This window comes from Penicillium paradoxum (assembly GCF_028828445.1).
Source record: "Penicillium paradoxum strain IBT 22861 chromosome Unknown utg000006l_segment0_segment0, whole genome shotgun sequence".
Taxonomy (NCBI): Eukaryota; Fungi; Ascomycota; class Eurotiomycetes; order Eurotiales; family Aspergillaceae; genus Penicillium; species Penicillium paradoxum.
In genome coordinates, this window is record NW_026643184.1 from 2815834 (window position 1) to 2834501 (window position 18668).

General features: G+C 49.8%; 6 protein-coding genes across 6 annotated transcripts; 3 read left to right on the forward strand and 3 right to left on the reverse strand.

Moving 5' to 3' along the window:
* Nucleotides 1–904: 904 nt before the first annotated feature.
* On the reverse strand, nt 905–3415 carry N7457_007450 (uncharacterized protein; the record flags this gene model as incomplete). Its single annotated transcript, XM_057178493.1, has 3 exons — nt 905–1914; nt 2106–2443; nt 2493–3415. 3 exons carry the CDS (start codon nt 3413–3415, stop codon nt 905–907), a joined length of 2271 nt encoding a protein of 756 aa, XP_057030237.1.
* A 2387-nt stretch (nt 3416–5802) lies between these two features.
* Nucleotides 5803–8872, reverse strand: N7457_007451 (uncharacterized protein; the record flags this gene model as incomplete). The annotated part of the gene is made up of 10 exons (XM_057178494.1): nt 5803–6138; nt 6201–6394; nt 6416–6698; nt 6746–7267; nt 7329–7359; nt 7407–7694; nt 7744–7909; nt 7965–8244; nt 8296–8488; nt 8784–8872. The coding sequence occupies 10 exons, from the start codon at nt 8870–8872 to the stop codon at nt 5803–5805; spliced, it is 2382 nt and encodes a 793-aa protein (XP_057030238.1).
* A 1363-nt stretch (nt 8873–10235) lies between these two features.
* On the forward strand, nt 10236–13602 carry N7457_007452 (F-box/WD repeat-containing protein; the record flags this gene model as incomplete). Its single annotated transcript, XM_057178495.1, has 3 exons — nt 10236–10670; nt 10723–13416; nt 13474–13602. Coding segments are annotated over 3 exons (3258 nt in total), but the record flags the coding sequence as incomplete, so codon positions are not given.
* An 895-nt stretch (nt 13603–14497) lies between these two features.
* Nucleotides 14498–15516, reverse strand: N7457_007453 (translation initiation/elongation factor MRX8; the record flags this gene model as incomplete). The annotated part of the gene is made up of 2 exons (XM_057178496.1): nt 14498–14927; nt 15005–15516. The coding sequence occupies 2 exons, from the start codon at nt 15514–15516 to the stop codon at nt 14498–14500; spliced, it is 942 nt and encodes a 313-aa protein (XP_057030240.1).
* Nucleotides 15517–15705: 189 nt separating this feature from the next.
* On the forward strand, nt 15706–16329 carry N7457_007454 (putative AP-3 adaptor complex subunit sigma; the record flags this gene model as incomplete). Its single annotated transcript, XM_057178497.1, has 2 exons — nt 15706–15774; nt 15844–16329. The coding sequence occupies 2 exons, from the start codon at nt 15706–15708 to the stop codon at nt 16327–16329; spliced, it is 555 nt and encodes a 184-aa protein (XP_057030241.1).
* A 455-nt stretch (nt 16330–16784) lies between these two features.
* On the forward strand, nt 16785–17911 carry N7457_007455 (60S ribosomal protein eL8; the record flags this gene model as incomplete). The annotated part of the gene is made up of 3 exons (XM_057178498.1): nt 16785–16790; nt 17061–17138; nt 17201–17911. The coding sequence occupies 3 exons, from the start codon at nt 16785–16787 to the stop codon at nt 17909–17911; spliced, it is 795 nt and encodes a 264-aa protein (XP_057030242.1).
* Between the last annotated feature and the right edge of the window lie 757 nt (nt 17912–18668).

An 18668-nucleotide genomic window follows, 5' to 3' on the forward strand; every position in this document is an offset into this window, starting at 1 on the left:
CTTCCGGAGACACAACAGATGAAGTGATATGGATGGGAGAGCTCTGATTTGGGCATCGAAGCTTCAGTCCTTTTAGGCATTCTTCGGTTTGATCGATCTGGCCAGCCCCTTACCCTTAACCTTGGATGCGTTGCTTATCGATGACGTTAAGCTGGCCTCCACTACGGAGTACAGGTGGGCAAGCCTGCCACCGGGGCCCACGTCTGCGCCCCCCCTCATTCCTTAAAATGCATGCCGTCATTTGTTCTTATTTATTTAGTTTTCCTCTCATATTCCTAATAACGAGGCCATACAAATCCATAGGCTAGCGTTGCAGACTGGGTTCGCGTCGATCCAGTCGGCACACACCCAGCCAGCCCTCCTACCCATTGGGCTTGCCGCCAATAATGCATGTAAGCCACATCTCATTCCATCTAAATACGACCTAGGCTAGGCTGGACCGCCTTTCTACGGACACTAGAGGATTAGATGGAAGTTTCGCATGTTCTGGCGACGAATGGAGGATCATTGAGAATAGGTATTAATGGTGATAAGCGTAACCCGGAAATAATCACATCGTGAAAAAGACACGGACACCACCCAGGCTATATGTATAGAAAAACATGCTGGCAGGCATTAAAGCCTGCGATTGAACGCTAATCCAAAAAGAAACAACAGCTGATGAGAAGACATAAACAAGGTCACGTAGGAAAGTGAAAAGTGCAGACAAATGAGGTCTAAGTGGATATGTGAGCGGATGCTTGGATCGGACATGCTCCAAGATGCAATCTAGTAATAAAAGGAAAATAAAAAAGCAGATACTACTGCAGAGACAGGTTCAAGCCAAGTAGGAATACAGGCAGCGAAGATTGGAATAGGAAATGTAAGGGACAGAGGGAGTGTAGTGGGGATCAAGACCGAGGCATTAGTGCACAGTAGCGATGTTGGCGCGCTCCTGGTTCCAGTCAAAGTCGAAAGACCAGACAGGAAGACCATGGTCGCCTTTAGAATCGCGTCTGTCGTGCAACAGGATAGCTTCACTGCTATCAGTGCGGCGGCGGGTATGCTGCTTCTGGTCATCGGGAATGGCAGGCGGGGGTCCGCGTGGGGGTGGCTTCGGGGAGGGCAGCGGTGAGAACCGATGAATTGGCAATGTGGGTGTCAGTGGCGAAGCACCGCTGGTGGAAGGAGAGGGCAAGCTCTCAGAGTAGTCGGCACTGAAGCCAGGGGAGGAGAGTGCGGTACTAGGTTTGCGTCCACTATCAGACCCCGAACTTTGAGATAGCGAACCATCTTTGTAGTGCGTAGCACTCTTTTCGGACCGGCCGTCAAAAGGCGGGAAGACATTGCTGAGACGCAGGAAGGAGGTATCGGTTCCGCAGAAGGAATCCCGTGATAGGCCGGAGGCTAGTGATCTTGTGTCTGCTCCAGCAACATTGAACAGACTAGGTGTGACCTTGCCCTTTCGAATTCGCATCGCCTCAAGGAGATCCTGCTCTTGTCGGGTTACCGCAATCACACGACTTCTACGGTTCAATTCCTTCAGCTCTGCGGGAGTGCGGGAAGGCTGCTGTGGGAATTGCGCGAGAAGTTCATCAGGGATGGTGGGAACCCCACTTGAGCGGGGAGTCTGCGTGGTTCGTCGAGTTGTCTGAGAAGACTTGCCACTCGAGGACTGAGAAACCTTTCGTGGGCGAGGCACTGGAACAGGCATTGGTAGACTCTGTTCGGTTTGGTGGGAGCCACGACTGCTAGTTGAATGTGCCCGCTCAAAGCGCCTTACTGCCGTGGCGCTGGCGGCGCGGGCAGTGGAAGCTGTGTAGACCTCGGGCTCATATTCGCCGTAGATATCCACACTGTCTCTGAGCTTGTGCCCGTTGCGCTTTGGCTCGGTGGTTGGGGTTTGTTCCTCGTCCTCGTCCTCGTCCTCATCCTCTGAAGAAGAGGAAAGACAAAGCATACTGGTGTTTCGCAGATCTTTGTTCTTCAATGTCGTTTTGCTGCTCTTGTTAGCCAACGCGGTCTGCTCGCTTTTTGATTTTGACTCATTGATCTTCCAGGACAGCTGGGAAGTGCTTTTCCCGCGAGCACGACCTGGGTCTGGATATGAGCTAGGGCTCAGGTACCTCTCCTTCGGCTGAGATGAACTGGAAGCACGTCTTGAACCTTTCCGAACTTCTTGAGTGTGTTGCCGTTCTGGCTGAGATGTGGGGCTTTGGGCACGTCTTGAACTTTTCCGAGCTTCTTGGGAGCGTTGCCGTTCTGGCTGAGATGAGGGGCTTTGAGCACGTCTTGAACTTTTCCGAACTTCTTGAGTGTGTTGCCGTTCTGGCTGAGATGTGGGGCTTTGAGCACGTCTTGAACTTTTCCGAGCTTCTTGGGAGCGTTGCCGTTCTGGCTGGGCTGAGGGGCTTTGAGTACGTCTTGAACTTTTGCGAGGTTCTTGCGGGCATTGTCGTTCGGGCTGCAATGGCTCTTGGCTAGCATACGTGCTTGAGGTGCTTATAACTGACCGCCGCGCCGCATATCTATCCAGGGCTAAATCGATTTCGCTCGTTCCTACAGTCCGCTCGAATGATGGTTCGAGCCACTCGCTGTTCTCGGTCTCTGTAATTGAAGGCAGATCCGAATCATCGCCATGTTTCGAAAGATGATTTTTAGGAACGGATGATCGACGAAGAGGTACATCAATGTATCCTTTTGTGGAAGATTTGTTTGCGCCAGTCGTCCTCTCAGTCTTGTCGGGGGAACCTTCTGGCACCACTGTGGAGACGGGAGAAGGCGAATCAACCATACGGTGTGGGGACAACAGTGTTTGTTGTTGGGGATTCCGCGGCTTTGGAAACAAGACGGAGAGATCAATTCTCGAAGGACGGTTCTTTCGCTTAGATTCCTTTGGTAGATCTGGAGCATGGGTGTATGTCACCTGAGGATCAATGCTGAGTCCGTTTCGTACTCTGGGTTGTAAGCCTTGGTTCTTGGGTGACTTGGACGATTCTTTAGAGCTGAAATATGAAAATAAGGCCGACGAAGAACCGGAATGGTGAACTTTTCTCGATGACTTTGGAAGCGGTGGCACAATGTCCTGTGGTTGGAAATGCTGGCATAGTAGAGGCGATGAAGCTCGCACGCGGAGGTTTTGTTCCGGAATCAGGGCATTGTCTGAAGAGCTCGGGAACGGGACAAAACCGCTGTTCTGTTTTGGTGCACTAGTTGAGGGTTTGATGAAGCTCGGCCGGGCTACATTCGGAGCCTCCTGCCACCCGCCATGCTCTTTGGGAAGTGATATGTCGGTTCCGAAGAACCTTTGGGCTTTCGAAGCTCTCCGGTCTGCGAGTCCGAGATCCCCCTGTTTCTCCATCGGGTCATGTCGTACCGGTGTACGACTGGAAGTTCGCAGTGGCACATGGACCGGTGTCAGGTCTCGGTTTCCCATGGTGGGAGATAATGCGCGCAAGTTCAAATGCGTCCGGTCATGAAAGTCGTATGATGTGACCCGTGAGTGCGCAAAAAGTGTGACTGGTGAGCGGGTCTTCGGTGATTCGAGAAGGTATCCTCTCGCTTCCGTCACTTTTCGAGTTGATCTACTCCACACGCCCAATTAGTCAAGCCTCCAGTTGAGGGGCAATTGAGTCCGTACCAGGTTATCAAATGTTGTCTCCAGGCTCCAGATTTGCGAAGATGTAGATATTGGAAAGGTCCAAGTTCCGAGCAAATCCGTTTGGGGTTGGGATGTTTTTTGTACAGGAGAAAGCCAATAGTTTAAAATTGGAATTCCTGTTCACAGGCTTAAGGGGGGGGAAGACTCCACAACCTTGGAAGTGTGAGGACTGGGGATGCTCATAGGCTGACAGGGTCTGGCACGGGCGTGTTTCATTTATTCCAGTTCCATTCCATTTGGATTAGTGGAGCACGGCATCACTGTCAAAAGAAGCTGATCGACACGCTGCGGACTGTACAAACGTAGGAAAAGATTGACGAGAACTGGAGATCTCGAGTTCTCAGTCGTTCGAACCGTCCTAGATCGGAAATGAATAGGGGCTCCCAAGTGCTGGATACTGGATCCTCTCCCACTCCACGATGTACGATGATGCACGTCTCCCTTTTTTTGGATATTTAAATTGTTTGACGCTATCCTCCTTTTTGACTTTTCGCCTCGTGGTCTCAACCGAATGCCCCTTACTGCGGGAGCCTAAAATCCGCAACTCCGGGGGTTAACGTGAAGAAGGCCAGGGATATGCCCAGGGCTGCATAGCGATGGTCTTCTCCGTCATTTGCACTATCGACGCCCCCCAATCCTCCCTGTGATCGCGACTGGATAAAATTGTTAAAAATTGTAAAAAATTGTAAAAAGATTGTGACCGTCTCCCAGTCTCCACACCCAATCCCATGATGCCATTCTTCGCATGGATCTTTTTTCCTAGTGACACGGAGCTATCGTCAAGGTGGATTGATTCTACGCTAAATCCAGTCAAGATGGACCCTCCAAAACAGCTCTACCTGATCCCGACCCATTCGCCCAGGTCGCTTCTAAGAGATCGACGACCCGATCATCTTAGCGACCCAATGTGCCGGCGCAAAGCTCCTCGAGATCTCGCATTTCAGCAGGCTCCAGTATTGTACATGACATCTCCACCCTCGCGAGGTCCCGAGGCCAATCTGCCCCATGACAAATACATAGCAATGCCCGTGTAATCCGCCCTTGGACCCTTCTGCACTGTGGCGCGGGGTTTCTCGCATTTTCCGAGCTGCGTTGGCATATGCACGCACCAGGAACTGGTAATGATCGACTTGCGCGGACTCGCTCCTGTGATAAACTCAAATCTTCGCATGTGCGAAGGAACTGAGACATTCATCTGAAATGACTCCCGAGGTCGCGGCTGTGAAGATGACAGTCGGTCGCTCTTCCCTGAAACCTGGATATGCCTAGGTACAAGATACCTTCGCATGCACGGCGGACTTGAATGTCGAGCATGAGGGCTCAACCAGAAGGTCGGGTACGGGGTACCAAGACCCTACCAGCTCCGTAAATAAACCTCGTATCGCAATGTTCCGAACGCAGACACCTCATTTCGCTTCGAAGATCAGACCCGATCCGGGAGATCATTTTATCGGACGTCTCCCGTGCGCCCGTGTGCCGCGTCCCAGACCCACGAGGCGCACCAAGCAGTGAGTATATTCCGGGGGCGCAATTTACTCAGATCAAGATCCCTGTCCGAGATCTAGTGTCCCAGGAGGGATCGCCAGCGCTGTACGTAATTAGCGGCTTTTGCTTTTTTTTCGGTCTCGCTGTGGGAACTCCGGCTGCAAACGCATCGAGCTATTGATCGGGGAACAGCAAACGCATCTTGAGACCGTTGAGCATGCAGGATCCAATATGAAATACTCCGTGCATACCGTGAGACCCGTCAAACGAAGCGCTACTGATCCCGGACTAGTGGTTTGGGATGCGCCTATGTCAAATAGTAATGCGGAGAACCCCTGATGGTCGCCAATAGTCGATTCCAATAGCCTTGCCTCGTCCCAAGAATCCAATTCCACTCTATTATTTGTCTATTGTATTCTGCCGTGTAGATCATTCAATGCAAACCACGACAATCCTCCACATTTCACAACCCACCTTTTAGGTAGCACTTGCGTCATCTACGGTGCAAGATCGAATATGCATGCAAAAAGGGTGATCGACGCGCATACATGTACGGAGTACGGAGTACTCCGAACCTTGACAGAGAGAGATCTAACCAAAGATCAACAAGGGCAAAGAAGTGATAGAATATAAAGTGATATCCAAAATTTCCAAGCAATAATAGCAGTCGTGTGAGCTCATTTTATTGTTTTTGAGCTTTCGCCTCCTGGATCTACCAGTTCAAGTATGTTGTACGCAATAGGAGCGAAATCATCCCCAGATTCCTCTTCATCTGATGAGGGGCTCAGCATCTGAATTGAAGCGCTGTGCAAAGTATGTTCCTCAAACAAGTTCCCATCGGCGGAAGGGTTAGAGCGCACCCGCTTCCAGGGAGTACGTCGTAGGCGAGGATCAGCCGTATTGATCCACTCAGGGGACTCGCACCTGAACGGCCTTGGCTTCTCTTCAGTTTTAGAAATCTGGCGCCAAAGTGAGGAATGAATTGGCTGGGGGCCAGGAGGCGGTATCTCATACTTCCCACTAGTTAGATCGTGCATACCCGTGAGCTTTGTTACAGATCTATGGAGACACTTACATATTCTTGAATAAGCAACATCGGGTCCAGTATTTCGCTGCAAATGACGTCGCAGTTTGACCTTGTGCGACGGATCATGAGCTTGGGCTCTCCTAATTTGTGGAAAATCTTGTTCTTCCAATATGGATGTGCAAACACGACGCCAAGTTTCCGGAGGCTGTGAACGGTCGATCGAGCCTCGTCGTCGGTACAATCTAGACGTTGTTAGGGATCACTCCATATGTCAAGTTTGGCAAAATGACAGGTGTCCATACTAAGTTGCCTGGCCAAGTGCCAATTCAATCGAAAGAAATTCTGAGCGTTGCACATGAGATGGATGGTTCTGCGCTGTCGGATAAGCTTGATCATATCCCCCATCAGCTTACTGTCAAAATCGTATCCAATCAAGCAACTGTAACAGTAATGGGTATCTGGGATTCGGGGGTCGCCTCTAGAATGATAGCCATAGCACAGTGTGTGCTGATGATAGTTGCAACTGTCACATTTTATCTTCTCGTACTGATTAGAACTGGCAATTTGTCTAATGAGACAGATTCTTGACTTACAGATTTACTGGGCTTGAAACTCCAGGTGTTGCACTCACATCGGTACTTACGCCGCCCCCTACGCACGGATGTAGGGCTGAACAGTTCGTCACTTGCGGTGCTCTTTTTGGTGTCTCTGCTCCCTATGACTATGTCTTCGATTGAATTCCGGCGATTTCTCACATATTCGACTGTCCTTTTCGTGACAATGGGTTTTGGTCCTGCGGCTTGTACCCGAGCGATGTACTCACGCGGCTCAAAGTTCAGTCCAGCCTCCAGTCGAGCCACAGAAAGGTCAATACAATCTTGACTCATGGAAGACGTTGCATACTCTTCCTCCTGCGGCTCATTAAGTGGGAACCGAGCTCTTTTCAGGCGTCCGGGGCGATCCTGCCGCATTTTCAAGTAATCTTCCGTCGAAAGTTCACTGAAACCAGTTGCAGCGGCCTCGGCCCAGACCTTAGCCCTTTCATGGGCAGAAGCTTGATGCGAAACCACATCTTCCTGTTGGAAGAATTTCCTCTCGTCCAATCGGTTGTTCGTCTATGAGATATCAGGAATCGCTCATAAGCTTGACGACAGTCGTAAGGAGTTGGAAACTCACATATCGGCGCTGTATTCTACTTTCTCCCCTTCTTTGCATACATAAAAATTTGGTTGATCGATACTGACTACGCATTACCTTCTGCTTGTTGACGATCGCATCTTTATCGAGTAACAGAATGCGGGTTTTAGTAATGTAAACAAACTGATGGTAATCCGAAGATACATACCGTCACTGTCATTACTTGTGCTTTCGTCCGTGGACAAGGTTATCTCTCCGACTACATCTAGCGGCATCTGGGCAGGCGTGGGAATTCCAACCTCTTTGGAACGAGGCACTGCATGGTTTATCACCTCCTCTGCAGAAGGAAAGTGAGCATCACCACCGGGCGAAGTAGAAATGAGCGAGTTCACTCTCAGGCCGACACTTCCACATGTTAATCGCAGGACTAAATTCAAATGATAGGGGAACGTACGTGTGGAACCCACTGTCGATAGTTCCATAAAATCGCGTCGTCCTCTTCCAGTACGCAGTCTGCGGGTATTCGATGGTGTCGTCTTGGGCATCAGAGAATCCAGACACATCATATAATCCGGGACATTCCGGCTTATAGAAGATGTGGACCCCCAAGCTACGTTCATCTGTTCAGAGCGTGAGTTACAATATCAGAAACAGGCAAATGTAGTTTTGACGTACTAGGCAATGGCGGGGATTCAGTACACAGCGTGATCAGTCGTCGGGTGAGTGCTTTTGCGTCGAGAATCATACTACGCATGGAAGCTCGATCATCATGGATGCTAACAAAGTCCATCCTCGGACCGTTAGTTCGACGATCTGCGGGGCCACGTTCACCAAAATTTTCGAAGGTGAAGGTATAGGACTCCAGCACTTTGTTCGGTGAGTCTTTGTCTGCCATGACAGTGAATTGTACAGCATGTAGAACGCCTTTTAATAAAGCATCAAAAATTCCATTTTCCTAAAGAGGCTTTGTATCAGCACTGCTCAATATGTCTATCGAGGAACTTACCAGAAGGTCAAGAAGTTGATCAGCTTCATCACTCATGTTTCTTTCTATCACCCAGGTAGGGACATATTCTGCTCGATTACGTTTGAACTCTCCCTTTCCTTTTCCATTAATGAAATTTGAGTATTTGTAGTTATCGTAAAAGCGGCTAGCTCGTAGAACTCGTTCGCCAAAGACATCATTGGGCAATAACGCACTACGTTGGGTGGTGTTAGAGATCAAAATCATATTTCAGTACTTTCATAGTTAAATAGATTTCCCACCACTTACCGCATAAGGAAAAGCGACGCAATCTATATGTAAAGAGGATATCAAATTAGGCTCATTAATCAGATAGCTCACGGAGAAAATTGCCTTACGGTAGTGTGTAGTGCTATCTTCATTGACTCGAAACTTTGCTCCTGTTATATACTGCAATTAAAAAGGTGTCTTTTGACGCCTATCGGGGCGTTCATGCTTGATCTCAGAAACTACTCACGATCACCGGGAACCTGTAAATTTCTTCCACCTTAAGTTTGGACTGGGGTGTCCTGGCCCTGGAGGCGGGCTGATATTTTGCTATTTTCTTTTCAGGAGGCATAGTTCTCACGAAAGGAATAATATACAGTAAAATCAAGGAATTGGACTCGATAGAATTGGCGAACACAGACATATACTACTCACGACTGTGAACAAAGAGGCATGTTGTAAACAACAATTTTAGACCCAGGGGCTGAAAGAACAAATTCCTTTGTTCTGGATGCCAAAACATTCACAAAGAAACCTCAAGAGTGATATGTTGCCTGAAGCAGCCACCATAGATCTATTCATAATTAAAACCAACCGCTAGGTGAGTGTGGATAGCTAATTATAGCCTGCTTTAAGTGACTCGTTTCTCAGATATATATATTGCAACTGCTCTGACTCCGAGCGGAGATCTCCTTCTCCTCGATCGAGAGATTGTAGGATGATTGAACCGTGTTAAAGAGGATTACTCGAGTTGTTATCAAGCCCCAGCTGTAAAACAGCCAATCCTATTTACCAGTCGCCAGCATGGCATATATTGTAGGATGTGCGGAGTACAACCAGCCACCCTAAGTAGATGGCCCCATATGGGGAGAGCTGAGATAGGCGTTGCAGATATCGGCCCATCCAAGCAGGGTATGACTTGCATCGAGCAGTAAGGGGTCAAGAGAAACATACAACTGCATCCAACAGGATCCTTGTTTGATCCTTCACCACAATGCGATACTGGCAACCTCGGTGCCAAGAAGCCGGATACGCCCCCACCGCACGTGACATGTGGCAAGGGCAAATCGAAAACCTGAACTTGATTTGCACAGGTGATGATCATTTATGATATACCTATGAAATGCCAGGCGAAGATCAGATGTGTGTTGTATGTAACCGGGTTCCATAGCTTAACCCCACGAGAGAAGAGAGACGAGACCAGCGTAAACCGGCTTATCAGCGTATCGTCGGTCCCACCTCTGGGATCTGGTTTCTGCCGGTCTAGAGCAGAGCCAGGGGGGATCCCTCCAGGTCTCACCATAGGGACTCGGATCATTTCTACTAGGTAGTCACAGTGGAATCAGGGCATCAGAAGGGCAAATGCATACCCCAATTACCCCCAGTCAGTGTAGAAAATAAAAACTAGACCAAACAGATAGCACGTTGGGCCATGACATCGTCCACTGTGACAGCCGGAACAAATGTTGTTCTCCGCCCCAACTCCCCTTGTCAGCCGCCACTGTTTCTTTCTCCCCTTCCTTTGACTTCCTTGCTTCCATTACTTTTTGTTTTCCTTCCCCCTCCCTGTTACTTGCTTCGACTCGACCGTCCATTATGCACTGATTGCTCTTTGCGTTGATGGTTTTGCTGTTCCGTGCTGAGGGGATCATTTCATTTCATTAAAAAAAAGCACAATCTAGGACCCCGTTCTTTGCCTTCTCTGCACATGAGCTCTCTCTATCCCCTCAAATGCTCCCAGCTCTCTTCAACCTTCTGAAGTCGACTCGACTTTGACCCATCACAACGCGTCTGTATTCGCGACACTCTCATATGCGACCCACACAGGCGATTCTCGACTCATTCACATCCAAAACCGCGAAATGGACAATAGAGAGGACATGGGCCCAGAGCCCTCCAACGTTGCTATCGGACAGTTCTCTTTCGCTCCTACTACTCGAACCACAGTGGTGACAACCACCACAACTACGACCACCTCCTTCCCGCCGTTGACCATCAAACCTCCGCGAGCCGTCAAGGATTTGGATACTCGACTATACCCTCTCGCCTCGACTCCAACTCCAGCGGCACTAAGAAATCTCAAGTTTCAAATCGGTGACAAGTCCATCGTTTTCAACGAACCCGAGGATACGAAAAATGCTGCGGCTGAGGTGAGATTCTCTTCATCCCCTGCAGTCTGGTTCAAAGGCTCACATGATATAGTTTCAGGAGAAAACCGAAGCCTTAAAGTCTTCAAATGGTCAGATTCGCTCTGTGAGCTCGTTCATCTCCGAGGGCGATCACCTAAATCGACGACTGGCTACCCCAAGAATAGCGAGTCAACCCGTGATTCTCCCTTCCAACACTCGTCGTTCTGTCCCTTCCCCTGCCACGCTGCGTGATTCTCGCCCCTCGGTTGTTGTTCCGCGAACTCGCCCATCTCGGGTTCCTTCTGAGCCCATTACACGCCGCACCCGCCAAAGTGGCGCGGCATCAACTCATCTTGCCGCTGGCCTTGCCACGCCGGACACTGAATCTAATCTCAGCGGACTGGGCGAAAATGTGGCACCAAAACCGAGAATTCACAGTTCGGTGTTCCCGCGCAGGGAACCTCCTTTGCCATCACCTCTCTCCTATGAACTTGGGGCTAAAGATTCACAGAGCTCCAACGAAAATGCTTACCTGCAGAATGGACTGGCTGGGATTCGTTCAAATGCCAGAACCCAAGTGTCTCAAGCTACTGAAGTGGACGAGAATTCTACAACACATGAATCAGACTCATTTGGTCACGATACGACATATGGAACTCAGGAATCTGCATCGCATGACAGACCCGAGCTCACATCTCAACTTTCGGCAATAGAAAATGCTATGGCCCAAGATATGTGTCTCCCGAGTCCCAGCCTGTCACCAGTCACTGCTATGAATGCTCTCCACGGCGAATCATTTGATTCAGAGGTACTCGATGTTGATACAGATTCCAGTCTGGATCGTAGCCTCTTGCGTTGCTCTAAGGCTCTCCGTCTTCAAGATGCTGAGGAGACTAGGTTAAATGCTTACTCTGCTGCAAACTCAGGGTCACCCTCTTCCCTCTTAGACATGCCCAAGGTGCTTGAGTTCTTCGATGCGGTGCCTGATGATGTTAAAACTTATCTCATGTATCAGTTCCTTCGAAGATGTCCCAAACCGACTCTCCATTTCGTGGCAGATGTGGTCAATCCAACTCTGAAGTGCGACTTCCTTACTCTTCTCCCACTTGAGCTCAGTCTTAATATCATCAAATACCTTGACGTTCAGTCTATGTGCCGTGCTGCACAGGTGTCCAAACGGTGGAGACATATCACCAATTCCGATGAAAAGAGTTGGAAGAATCTCCTTGACCAGGATGGGTATCATCTCTCAGACGGAGAGTTGGAACGGGCTATCAAACAGGGATGGGGATGGCAGTTGTCTAGTGGCCCTCAGGATTACGAGGAAGATCTCAGCATCATGGTCTCGTCTAAGACGGATACGGAGGCCTCTCCTGTTCCTATGGCCGGTTCAAGCAGCAGAGACCTTCTGGTATCCCTACCATCGACATCGTCCCGTCGCAACAAGCGGAAGGCAAACTCGCGCTCTTCAAGCCGCAAACTCGCCAAGCGAAAAGTCTCATCCAGTGGAGGAGAAATCACCGATCCAGACTGGAAGAGAGATATCGCCGCGTCCGAAACGCCATACGCTGCAGCCAACGCTGCAGCTGCAGCAATACCCTATGCTGAAGTGGGCTTGCCATCCCTTCGGGGACTGTTCCTCTTCAAGGTTCTCTACCGTCGCCACGTTGCAATCCACAAGGGATGGATGCAGCCGGATGTCAAGCCGCAACATATCGCTTTCCGCGCTCATCACCGCCATGTGGTTACTTGCTTGCAATTTGACGCTGATAAGATTCTTACGGGAAGCGATGACACCAATATCAACGTTTACGATACTAAAACAGGTGCCTTGAAAGCAAGATTAGAGGGTCACGAAGGTGGAGTGTGGGCTCTTGAATACCATGGCAATACGCTGGTTTCCGGCTCTACTGATCGCTCTGTGCGTGTCTGGGATATCGAGCGGGCCAGGTGTACTCAGATCTTCCAAGGCCACACATCCACCGTCCGATGTCTGCAGATTGTCCTGCCTACCGAAGTAGGCAGGGATGCAGATGGTCAGCCTGAGCTCATGCCTAAACAGCCATTGATTATTACTGGCTCTCGTGACTCGAATCTCCGGGTGTGGAAACTTCCCAAACCTAGTGATCAACCCTACTATCAAGCTGGGTCTCCAGCAGATGATGCTGACTGTCCCTATTTCCTACGCGTTCTTTCCGGACACCAACATTCTGTCCGTGCAATCGCAGCCCATGGTGATACCCTTGTGAGTGGTAGCTATGATTGCACGGTGAAGGTATGGAAAATCTCTACCGGACAGACTTTGCACACTCTACAAGGCCATACAATGAAAGTGTACAGCGTGGTTCTGGATCACAAGCGCAATCGTTGCATCAGTGGAGCCATGGACCACATGGTCAAGGTGTGGTCACTAGACGATGGATCCGTACTTTACAACCTTGAAGGCCATACCTCTCTCGTTGGTTTGCTTGCTCTGGAGCACGATTTCCTCGTTTCGGCTGCCGCTGATTCCACTCTCCGCATCTGGGATTCCGTTCACGGTCACTGCAAGAACACATTGAGTGCCCACACAGGTGCCATCACCTGCTTCCAGCATGATGGGCAGAAGGTGATCTCTGGATCTGATCGCACCTTGAAGATGTGGGATGTGCGAACCGGCGAGTGCGTGCGCGATCTCCTCACCGACCTCAGTGGCGTGTGGCAGGTCAAATTTAATGACCGAAGATGTGTTGCCGCGGTTCAACGTGACAGCTTGACATACATCGAAGTACGTTTTCGCCGATGAGGTTTAATTTTACACTATGCTAACATTCTTTTTCTTCAGGTTCTCGATTTTGGTGCTGGACGGGATGGAGTCCCGGAAAAGAAGCTTGCAAAGCGCATTGTTGTCAACAAACGTGGGAAGGAGATCCGCGCCACCCGTAATGAAGACGATGACAACTTGTCCGATTAAGAGGCTCATACCACCTTCTGCCTCGTCTCGACCAACATCTCGACAATTGAAAACTTTACCCTTACTCTCCCCTGCATTCCCTCCGTTCCCTCCTCTTTCCCCGCTCTATTCCCCCAATTCACGATACCCATCCTTACAGCTCTCGTCTTCCATCGGAATCAGCATCCTTTGCATAGCGTGGTCGGCATTCTATGGTCTTCCATCATTACGATAAGGGGCCTGGCGTTTCTGTTTTCTTTTCATCATTTCTTATGTGGAGGCTTTATTGTTTCTCAATATTACCCTTCCACGTGCATGCTGCCATCGATATGTTTTTTTTTCTCTGCCTTTACTGATGCTCATGTGACTTCCCATATCTCCTACCAGATCGATAGCGTCGCTTGCTGACATCAAAGACTGGTGGATTCTTTTACATATTTTTCGTCTTGCTTTGTCCGTGTCGGACTGCCCATAATAGATTGATTACTATGACCTTTATTGCGAATTCTTCCTGTCCATGAGCTGTCCGACTTGCTGCTTTGGTTTGATTGTAATTCTTTGGTATATCTTGGTTGTAGTAGCTGACTATAGACAACACACCAGTCAAATGCTTTAAAAATATGTCTATCCTATATGGTGCTTGGTGTTCTGGGCATGCAATCCTAGATTCTGGATGGCCATCGAGTTTGTGACAGCGGGTTACAGCCCGGCCTGTCCAATCCAAGCATTGGATGTTGGACAAAAGGCCGCATTGTTTTATCCTTATCCCTAAGAGGTCTGAGAGATGTATGTTGTGAGGACATTTTCCCCGAGGATATGCATGCACGCAGGGAGGGGCTAGTCAGACCTGACTGGGTGCACCGATGAGTCAAGTATAAATCCCGAGGGTCTTGTCAGATATGGACAGTGCTCCATTTCAAGGGATGGTAGCCGATGTTTCTGCGGCAGGTTGCTCAACAGCAAGTCGGCCACCCTCCAAGCTCCCGTCAATACCAGCAGCAGACAAAATCGACCAACGGATAGCATCGATACCAAGCGCCCGGCCAGGACCGATCTGTGCCTCAGCACTACAAGTCAGAATCTCACCCAAAGAGCCAGGCCCTTCCGAAACCCGCGGGTCAGGCTGGACAATTGGTTTGATACCTTGCAGCAAGAGCTGCAGGCGCTCGATATTGGCAGGGGTTACCCCGGTCTTCATCTGTTTCATCTTCCTCGCGAGGAACTTGTCCACCTTGGACAGAATGATTTGATGCGGGATGGCGCTGTGTCGGAATAGTCTAAGGATCTCGGCATCGGTCTGTTTAATGCCATGCGTGCTATCAATGAGGAGGAATGCGCGACGGAGTCTAAAAAATCCAATTGTCAGTGATTGTACATGCGTGTCTCAATATTATATCCCGCACTAGGAGATTCTGTAACTCACTGTTTTCGCCCCTGGAGATACTTCATAATCTCCGCTCCCCACTCGGCCCGACTGGCCTTTCCGTATCCCGGCATGTCAAGCAGCACGACCTTCGACTCGCCGCCTTTTGTACCTCCAATTCCGAACGCGTTCATTTCCCTTGTCCTTCCTGGCTTAGATGAGGTCCAGCATATCTCCTGTCCCATTATTGCGTTCAGTAGCGAGCTCTTGCCGACATTTGAGCGGCCGAGGAATGCGACTTCAGGCTCCACGGATGAAAGTGGTGTTGTACGGAATTTGGCAGCGGACCAAAGTTTTAAAGGCGAGTGTCGCGACGGTGTGAAAACCTTATCGGCGAAGGCTAGCTGGCTGGCCTGAGGAGGTTTCGTATCCCAGTAGTAGCAGAGATCGGACGGCGTGAGGTCTTTGAGCTCGCGCTTCGAATGGGTATTTGCCGCTGAGGAAAGGGCTCGTATCGTCGTATATAATGATATCCCAGATGCAGAGTGCCTGCATGCTGGTAAAGTATTCATATTGGCTCTTTAAACCCTGCTAAAGGCTTGACAGACGGCGAAATAAAAAAAAGGTAAACTTGGTCTCGATTTCTCCAGATCGGCGCACGGGGCAAGTCTCCCGAGCCAAGCCCGCATCATCAGCTATCGCGCATTCGCGCAGATAAGGCCGACATTCTTCCCAGCTCATCGCACATCTGTCTATTCAAGATGATCAACGCCGTTCTTGTCTTCAATAACAATGGCCAGCCCCGGCTGACCAAGTTCTACACACAGCTGGTGAGTCGAATCTCCGCGAACAGCCGCATCAAGCCCCCCGCGGGACGACCAAACTAACTCCAGAACCAGGACACGCAAACCCAGCAATCCCTCATCGCGCAGATATACCGTCTAGTCGCACAGCGCCCTGCAAGCGCCTGTAATTTCCTCCCTCTCCCACCCCTCCTTTCTCAGGGCGCCAGCTCCTCCGCCAGCGGGCCCTCCGATGCCCCCACTCAAATCACATACCGAACCTACGCAACACTGTCCTTCATCATGATCTCTACATCCACCGAGTCCCCGCTCGCTTTGATAGATCTGATCCAGGTGTTTGTCGAAGCGCTGGATCGCATGTTCGAGAATGTGTGCGAGTTGGATCTTATTTTCGGCTATGAGACTCTGCATGCCGTGCTGGGTGAGATGATCGTTGGTGGTGTTGTGGTTGAGACAAATATTGAGAAGATCATTGCTGGTGTGCGTGCTCAAGAGGGATCACTGGGCAAAAAGAAAGCCGTTCAGGCTGCTAGTGCTAGTCTGGGTCGTGGGGCATTGCCTGGGCTGGGGGCGTGGAGATGATCGGTGGATGCCGGATACTTTATCTTTTGATGACCTGCATATAGATTGATCTGATTTCCTATTGGGTCTATCTACGGCGTTCTGGTTATGCATTCTAGACTTGCTCTTGCAGGATTTGGGAGTGTTGGTTTATACTTCATTTTTCGTTTTTCGGGTTCGATAGCGCTGGATGATATATTAATCATGTTCGCTATCAGTGTGACACATTTTGAAGGATATCAACAGTAAATATCTTTGAATCCAACTGCGTTTGATAGTCCTGCAACTTCATTCTTGAGACGAATTCGATATCATGTGACCTTATCACGTGTCAGAGTGGAGCCGCACTCGCGGATAACCCTAGCCCTGTCACGTGAGGGCGCTAGCGCGACCCACAGAAACTTCATAAGTTGCATCCACACGAACATTTTCCTTTCTCATCCGTCAACCGTCAATCAGCAATCCCAGTCGACAAAATGGTGGTGAGTACATGATATGTCTCCTGATAACATCAGAGGCTTCTTCTAGTTCTCGCGATGTCGAAAGACATTCGCTTTGCTTCAGATCTCAGATCTTAGCAATTCCGCCGATCGCGCACAGCCTCGAAAGAGATGTGTGTCGCATCGTGCGATGATATGGCTGGAAGCGTTGAGTCAATGCCCGTAACACGGCTTGGCTCATGCTCTCCTTAGAGTTCAAAGAAGATGCAGCAATAAGTGAACAGCACGCTGATCTTCTTTTCTCAATGATAGCCTCCCAAGTCCGGAAAGAAGACCGCCGCTCTGCCCTACCCCCAGGGCAAGGCTGGCACTGGCAAGAAGGCCGCCAAGGTTAGTTTCTTCTTTTCCCTGGGAGTTCATTGAGTCTAGAGGCACTAACCCATGTCTTCCAGAACCCCCTTATCGAGAAGCGCACCCGCAACTTCGGTATCGGCCAGGACATCCAGCCCAAGCGCAACCTGTCCCGCTTCGTCAAGTGGCCCGAATATGTTCGTCTTCAGCGCCAGAAGAAGATCCTGAACATGCGCTTGAAGGTTCCTCCTTCCATCGCTCAGTTCCAGGCTACTCTCGACCGCAACACTGCTGCCCAGACCTTCAAGCTCCTCTCCAAGTACCGCCCTGAGACCAAGGCCGAGAAGAAGGAGCGTCTCGTCCAGGAGGCTACCGCCGTCGCCGAGGGCAAGAAGAAGGAGGATGTCTCCAAGAAGCCCTACATCGTCAAGTACGGTCTCAACCACGTCGTTGGTCTCGTTGAGAACAAGAAGGCTTCCCTCGTCCTCATCGCCCACGATGTTGACCCCATTGAGTTGGTTGTCTTCCTTCCCGCTCTCTGCCGCAAGATGGGTGTCCCCTACGCCATTGTGAAGGGTAAGGCCCGTCTCGGCACAGTCGTCCACAAGAAGACCTCCGCCGTCCTGGCCCTGACCGAGACCCGCGCTGAGGACAAGGCCGAGTTCGCCAAGCTCCTCTCCGCCATCAAGGAGGGTTACACCGACAAGAACGAGGACTCCCGCCGTCACTGGGGTGGTGGTATCATGGGCGCCAAGGCCAACGCCCGCATCGAGAAGAAGCAGAAGGCTCTCGATGCCGCCATCAAGGTTTAAATTAAGCTCGTGTGACTACAGCTTTCTTTCCTTCGATGTCTGTTTGACGGGATCGTTTCTACTCGAATCGCTCGGATCTCAAAAATTAATATGTTGTTACGGGAAACAACAAGGTGTTCGAGGACTTTACGATCTATTGACGGCCGATTCTTTTAGCTTTAGATGGGTGCGAAAGAGCCCTTTGGCCCTTTTTGGATCCTGTTCTAACAAAAAAGACACAATTTTTTCTCTCACGAACTCCAATGGCCCCAATGTACCACTTTCTGCAGATACCCATGAATGCATTTCTCTACCTGTTCAATCTATTGATGGTCACTGTAGTCCATCAGAACTAGGCATTCATGTCGTCTGCTTTGTAACTCGTAGTTGTAAACAATCTACAGCATAGCATTACAGAATATACAGTGACCAGGCAAAGTCTTAATATCCCCCTGCTACCCTAACTAGCTACACCGCCTCCTCAATGTGCTATACCGCCCGCTATCCCCAATGTTTAATTGGTGGGGATTGATCCAGCAGAATAAGCGGTGTTAACACTTTGGTGGACTAACTGTACGTGTTCGAGGCTGGGAATCTCCATATGTAGGTATACTTGGTGCGATTAGATATGTCCCTTGATACGGGATATGGTAAGATATATGTATGATAATCCAAAACGTCTAACAATGAGGGTAGTTGGGAGAATGTGATAATAATAAACTAGAGGATTCATTCGATAACCTCATTGGGAGACCTAAGTACTAGAAACGAATGGTCA